Source organism: Antrostomus carolinensis, unplaced genomic scaffold (genome assembly GCF_000700745.2).
Source record: "Antrostomus carolinensis isolate BGI_N321 unplaced genomic scaffold, ASM70074v2 scaffold23929, whole genome shotgun sequence".
Classification (NCBI taxonomy): Eukaryota; Metazoa; Chordata; class Aves; order Caprimulgiformes; family Caprimulgidae; genus Antrostomus; species Antrostomus carolinensis.
The window spans coordinates 26,198-33,730 of NW_010340986.1; the positions used below are offsets into that span (position 1 = coordinate 26,198).

At 41.2% G+C, this 7,533-nt stretch overlaps 1 protein-coding gene across 1 annotated transcript in view; it reads left to right on the forward strand.

Moving 5' to 3' along the window:
- The window catches only part of LOC104531464 (protein spinster homolog 3), a 29,282-nt gene extending 24,195 nt beyond the window's left edge, over positions 1-5,087 (forward strand). The window contains exons 10-11 of the mRNA XM_010176348.1: positions 2,020-2,118; positions 4,816-5,087. Coding sequence (XP_010174650.1) covers positions 2,020-2,118; positions 4,816-4,983 — 267 coding nt within the window. The 3' untranslated portion in view covers positions 4,984-5,087. The remainder of the gene's footprint in view (positions 1-2,019; positions 2,119-4,815) is intronic.
- The last annotated feature ends 2,446 nt before the right edge of the window (positions 5,088-7,533 follow it).

Below are 7,533 nucleotides of genomic sequence, written 5' to 3' on the forward strand. Positions count from 1 at the left end.
CTCTGGCAGGGGGGTTGGACTGGGTGATCTCCTGAGGGCCCTTCCATCCCCCCACCAATCCGTGATTCTGTGATTTCATACAGGTCTTGTGGAAACGGATGTCCTTGCTGTGAAAAATTACCAAAGTTGGCACCCCCCAGAAGTGCCGGGTTTTAGGGAGAGACTCCACAGCACATTCATCTCGTCAAACATGACAGAAAAGGGTAGAAACAGATTTGTGAGAGAGACATATACAGCATGAAAACCATAGCAATGGGAAAGCTAGCTCAGTATGATGCTTAAACCACAAGATGTAAATTGTGCATTATTATGTGAATGGGTTTTAATCAAAATAAGGCGGTTAGGTGTTTTGATTCTATATGTGCTACTATCTTCATACTAAGAATGTATGTTGTGCCGGCTCCTGCAGATGGGGTGCTGCAGGAGGGAAAGGGATGTGGTGCTACGGAATCCTCTGTCAATCCAGCCCTGAATGCAAATGATTTCATTACACATCTTCTTGTCCTTCCTGTTTGTTGTGTCTGTGCCATGGATTTGTAGTTTCAGTGCAGTTAAAATGCTGTCACTTATTGGTACATGTAGGTCCTGACTGCATGTGGCACTGAAGGATTTTTTGCTCTTGTTCTCCCAAGAGTAACTAACCTTGGTGTCTTGCACAATGCTACTTCCTTACCCCCAATGTTTTAATGTCCATTAATGGAGTTTAACCCACCCTAAAAATGTGGCATTGATGTTGCTGTTGGGCTATAGCTGCCTCTTAGCAGTAGATAAATATTTTTTTATCTAATATTCCGAGGCCTCTTTGAACACAAAGAATGATAATAAAACTTTAGGGTAAATGTGAGAGCAGGATCTTTTTTCCTTCTAAAACCAACTTGTCATGGATACTAGTGTGTTTTTGAAGGCAGCTATCGAGCCATAGTAGCCTATATACCTAGGGTTTATCTCTTGGTAAAACACCAGCCACCCAATTACATAGTGCTTGAGACACCCGAAGTGTGTTCAGATGAGTTCCCAAACAAATCGAGTTGGGAGCAGGAGAATATTAAGCATATTGTTTCTGTTATAAGCAAGTGGATGGAAAACAAAAGTATAAAGTTTTAAAATTGCTTCTTTCTCATTCTGACTGTGAATGCTTTTTTGCCTATATATATTCTTGACAGAAGGAGACACAAATTATGTAGATACCTACTGTAGTTCTTCAAGCACTGTTGATCTTCAGTAGCACAGACATAAAGCCCTTATTACCCTGAAATGATTATATTTCGTTGTGAAAAATAGTTCTGATCTCTGTGATGCTTTGCTGTGTTCTGGATGTGCAATCCACATCTTCTTCAACTTGCTATTTAAACTGTGTGCACTCCAAAGCACAATAATTTTGAGGCAATGTTAATAGACTGGCTATGTCAGGTGCTGTCCACTTACAAGCAACAAACTTCTGCCATCAGGGCGACCACCGAAGCACCATCACCACCTTCTCTTCTGCCAGGTTTGGTCCCCTCCCTCTTCACATGTTCAGCAAGGTCTCAGCTGACATCCTGTATAGCTGAGGCACCTACTTCAGGTTTCAGGTTCCTCAGTTTCCCCAGCAGTCTCAACCATGGCTGCTGACACAGTGTCATGAGAAACTTTTCTCAGTGCCAAGTCTCCTTATTAGTAAGTAAACCAGTAAAACTGCACAGGTTACTGGTGGGAAATTTCTGTTAGTTGCAAGGCCAAGTGAAACTGTACAGGCTGCTGTGAGTCTATGAATGGAGGCAGGTGTGTCCTGTTTTTCCTGCTTTACTCTCATTTCCCTTTTTGTGTCACTTTCCTGAATGTTTTTTCCTCATAAAATATCGTGTACTCTTTTGCTCAGAATAACTTATCGGTCTCCGAACTTGTAAACAGAGTTTTAATATGAAACACATAAAAAGGAATATATTCATCTCTCCAGGATGTGATAGAAGTAGTTGGCCACTCATGAGATGGTTAATATTGTTTAATATTCGTTCTCTTGTGGGTTGTGTTTTGTTTCAGTATGTTGTCACACCAAGACGGCAGTCTACAGCTATTGCCCTGCAGATTTTGGCGAGCCATTTACTGGGAGATGCAGGCAGCTCATATCTCATTGGGATCGTAAGTGAATTGTCTGTTTACTCAGCTTTCTTTAGGGTAAAATTTTTAGAAACTGAAAACCAGACACTTTTTGGCACTTTCTGAGCCAAAACTAGAAATTCCTCCAGTTGTTGGCCTTGATACTATAATACAGAAAGACATTTTTCTAAACATTTTTACTTGAGTGCAACTTCTGGGGCTGTGACACTGCAGGTATGTAGAATATAGTCCTATCGGTGTGAGTAGTCCCATGCAGTGTGTAGAAATTTATTTTGCTTTTAAATTTGCAAACTCATAAATTTTTGAAGATACAAATTTTTGGAAAGAGAGTGTCTTGGGTATTACATTTGGATTTAAGCACTTTCTGCTTTGTGAGAAGTTTCATGGAAATTGATCAAATACTATAAAAGCTAAGACTCTGACTTCAAATCTTGAAGTTTGAAATCTCGCAGTTAGTCAATGCTCTCCTGCAAATGAGAACAAGAGTGACAGCAGTGGTTGCCTTTTGATACTATTTGGCATTCAAAGCTCTGGTCTCAAACTACCTTAACCTCGAATTCTCATATTGCTGGAGACCTGATGTTTTTGCCCTTCCTACATTTCCTTGATCTTAGATGCTTCTGCACAAAGCACCCTAGTACTGTTTTCTCCTTCCAGTTCATTTGTTTTAGTTCCAGTGGCTAAAGTCTGTCAGTGTTCTGTCCTTCATTATTTTTGCTTTAAGACACAATAATTCTGAACACGGTACCTAACTGATCATCCACTTTGATTTTTCTGCTTTACTGGGCATAGGTGAGAGGGAGTGAGTTGTTGTTGGTTTAGAGTTTGGTTTATATGGAAGTTTATTTTAAGAAGTGCACCTCGGGGATATCTGTTCTTTCTTAGTCACATGTTAACAGTGTTAGGGTTAGAGAGAAATGCCGAGGGAGCTCTGCCTGCCTGCACAGCTGCTGCTGGTCCAGCCGCCTTGTCCTCACCTGGGTGAAAACCAGACTGACACATTCTTCCTGCTCGCTCTGTTCTTTTTTTTGGCAAATGAAGAGATCACTTTGCTCATTGCTGTGTATTATGAAACTATTGCCCTCGCACTGACCTCGCTGTACCGGGGGGATATAACAACCAACATCCCTGTGCCATGGAAAGCGCCCTAAATGACATGCAAAAATAGGAGGTATCTTAAAAGCTGAAATATGTCTTGTGCTTTCTCCCATCTTGGATTATTCTATTGATTTATGCCTGAAAGACTAAAATGTTTGTGCCTCTTACCCTCTGTTCTTTGCCGTTTTTGAGGCACAGGCAGAATTGAGGCTTTTGGCTGAATGTGCTGCTGCTACATGTTAGTTACTGCGTGCAGAATACTTCTTATGCAGCACCTTGCTTTAAAAAGCAGGTAATTGAAAAGTGTGAAGACAAAAAAAACTTATCCAGATGAGATTAACCTCATGCAACCTTGCAGCTTTGCAAAGAACAGAGACAATAAATCCAAAAATAAAACTGCTGTATGTCCAAGTGGGGTCCTATGTGATGAGCACAACATTGTCTTCTGGAGTGCTTCAGTGAACCAGGACACCAACATTGCCTGTGCCTGCTGTTGAATAAACACTGAATCTTCTACCTTCATGTCCTGCTATTGTTTACTGACCTGCTACAGCTACACCTTAATCTTAAAAACCGGCTGGAGGGTCAGGGAATAGTCTTTTTAAGAGAACTTGTTTTTCTTCCAAGTGTGCTCCAGAGATTTTCTTACAAAGCATTTTAAAGTTAAATGCATTAGGTTTGTATTCTGGCCATTATGCTTGCTGTAGTCCCTAGGTGCCCATTTAGAGCTAATCTTGCTCTTATCTACCTAAAGTGTCATAAATAATCATGCTAAATCCAGCAGAGGTTGAAGAGTCTCATCTTTGTGCTTTTCAAGTCACGTAGCCTATTGTAACCATCAAGAACAAACTTGGGAATAAAAATGACTGCATTCAACATTCCTCTTTTTGTTTATGCTAAGAAGAGACTTCAAGTTCCTGGGTTAAATATTGAATCTTATTGAGTTTCCTGAAATCAGATTTTCTTTCTGTCTACAAAAATAGAATTAAAGTGTATCATTTATAGCTTTTACAACCTCACCCTCCAGCCAGTGCAAAAAAGCAGCTGCCTGGTATCTTCTTCTTCCCAGTTCCTCATAATGTCACCCCATGGCTCCTCAAATTCCTTTTGCCTCAAAAGCAGACTCCACTCTTGTCTCTCAAATTAAATTCCAGCTCTCCCTTTTTTTATGTGTTGCTTCTTGTGATGGTTTTGATGCTGACCCCCTGTTTCTATCCATTTGATGCTGATCAGAGAGGTATAACGTTATCAAATAATATCAAGGAATGATGAAGGTCATTGCCAAATGTTTGTCCTGTGCTAGCTATCTGGAGATTGGCCAGAAAATGGTGACATGAGTTAAAGTTTACCAAAAATGATAAGCATTGACTGTGGTATTTCCTACTCCTGTGACTGCAGGCACTGAAGGTATAAAAACCACGAGATTCCTTGACCAAAGGGAAGCTGGAGAGCGAAGTGCAGGTGTATGGGCCCTGGGTTTGCCCAGCTGTGGTAGCCAGCTTTTCATCCCTGTCTACCTATTTTTACTCTTTTCAAGGCCCACACTCTACACAGTCTGCTTAAACCAAGAGAGGGTGATGATGTTATCTCAGATTAATGACAACCTTCTTTGTTCCCTAGATTTCCAATGCGATCCAGGCCGAGAACTCTCACTCATTCCAGTGGAATTTCTGGAGCATGCAGTACAGCTTCATCGTGTGTGTTTTTGTTGGTATCTTTGGAGGAGGTTTTTTCCTCCTGACATCTTTCTATATCGAGGAAGATCGTAAGGAAGCGGAGCGGCTTTGAGGTTTCTAAAACCTTTTAACCTGTATAACTTTTAAACATGTATCTGATTGCTCTCCTGTTTGTACACTAGCCCTGATATTGGCTCTGTAAAGTTCAAACACAAAGCTCTGCATTATGTTAATATCATGTTAGTTTCTCTAAAAAAAATAAAGTCAAAATCCCAGCAAAGTCTCAGATTAGACAAACCTCCCATATTGTGCAAAACAGACTGAAGAATACACAAGGATCGGGAAAACGCTTTTAGTGACTCCTTCTAAATGCTGCAGTGCACAGAGGTGAGAAAAGAGCTTTACTGTAGATAACACGGGTAAGAGAATTCATGCAAGGGGCAGTTTTTTTTCTACACTTTTTTTCGAGCCCAGTAGAACCAGTCCCAGCGCTCTCTAATACTTCTCCATCCTCCCAGAAAGGTCATATTCAAAGTGTAAAAGACTTAAAGAAAACCTGTTGAAGCAGACAGAGAACTGTCCTTAACCTAGATTCTTAAAACTTCCTCCAGCTCTGAATTGGTTTTCAGAAGTGAACGCTGTCTTTCTCATGAAGATGAAATCTGGGGCAAGATTTGCAAAGATAAGGATGTCTCCCCTTTTTCTTTCCTTTTTGCTTAATGAGATACAGCTAGAGAAAAGGCCAGATAACAATTCCTCCATATGGCAGAAAATCCCGCAGACTGACTTTTTTGGATGCTTTTGATTGCGAGTCAAAAATTGCTACTACATAGCATATGGCAAACCTCCTCCATCTGCAAAACCGGCGCGAGTATTCTGCAAAGCTGGGGAGCACCAGAAGGCGTTTATAGAGCTGTCACAGGCAGGACTGCTAACCTAAACAAGACATTCGCATTTCAGGCAGAATGTCTCGTGGAGATTGGGAGGGGAGCCCTATGGCTTAGAGACAAACAGTACCATAGTGTGTAATTGCTTCTCCAGAGTGATTCCTACCGCTGGTGATGTTAGGTGAGATTGCGATCATCAGAATTTTAATTGTCAAGGAGTTTTTATATGCCTTTTTCTCTCCCTTCCCCTCTACTTCATCTACAAGTAGCCCTGTGCGCTGCTCCCGGATGGGGGATCGCAGCACCTAAGGAATATTTCTGTGTTGTGGCTGAAGGTGTGCAGATTGCAGAACACAGCTTTTCAGGCTACAGATTTATATATTCTGTCTAGGATGCTCCCTCATAAGAAGATCTTGTGGTTTACTCCTCTTTGTCCGAATCACTTGTGCAGCTAAACTGTCTTTTGCAAAATATTTTGCAGAGCAGCTGTGATCTTTTATAATGCTACTGACCTCGCCATGGGTGTCAAAGGCGTCATTTAGCTTTGAAAGAAAGGCTCAGGGTTGCTGCAGTCATTATGAGGGGTCTGTGCTGAATCTGGATCCGTTATGACAGAACCAAACCTGATGGCTGTTTTTGTACTACCTCATTCTTCCACTGACGAAGACTTTGGCACCTTCACGCATAGTCTGTGTCAGTGCTCCATCAGTGACAGCTTGGCAGCTTCCCCCCCACTATTCAATCAGAATAATGTTCTGATTTCTGTCTTGCGAGTCTCCTCTGCACGTGTCTTCCTTTCTACTCCCTCCATTGTTTCATGACTGGAGAGTCACCTGGTGCCTTTATCATTAGGTATATATGTTCTCTTAGTTTAGAATCTGTAGAATAATTAAGTGATTCCTGTTCGGCAAGTAAGATAAAAGTAGACTCTGCCCACCTGACAATAGCAAAACACGAGTACAGAAAGGCCAGAGCAGCCAGATTTATGCTGTAACTGACATTAGTTCTTTTTCTAGCAGTAGATCCTTCTTCTCTGCTTTTTTTACCTACCCCTCTTCACATTAAAATGCAGATGCATTGTCTGTGGAAATAAACTCTGAAATAACTAAGAAAACTAAAAATCTTCCATTATTCCAAAACCTTTTTGGCAAAGTTTTTCTTCAGAGATTCTTCTGCTGTTTGGCAAACATTTTTCACTCTTCAGGCCTCCTTCAAGTACTGGGTTCTCCTACAGTGCCTGCCGCACTCCTAGTTACTGCTGACTGGCAGAGTGTCTCTTACCTGGGGAAGATTCACCTCCTCTATTGAGACAGATGGAAAAAAGTGATGAACGAACAATGTCTGTGGGTCCCTGCCAATCTGTGTTAGCAGGCAGGTAGCTGGAACCAGCTGTGTTCTGTTACAAGAGAGCCAGTGGATTCATCTCAGTTCTATAATCTGCAGCATAATCCAATAAAGTCTTGGAAAGGTTCTTAGAAAGCGGGTTTTTTTAATAAGGCAAACAAAGAGTGATATGAAAAGGCTCCTGATCATAATGCTGTATAAATGACCAAAACTATGTCCATCTCGCTTTGTGTCAATCACACTTTTGTTATTAGTATGTAAATTGCCTACATATCCTTCAGTAATAAAATGGCTGTAATATTGAGAGATCAGTGTGAGGCCAGACAAATCCCACTGACTAAAGATCCTTTGTAAATGCCCTTTTAAAATGTACAGACTTAGAATGTGATTGAATCCCAGCGGCCTGACCCCGCCAAGGGAGAAATGGCCAA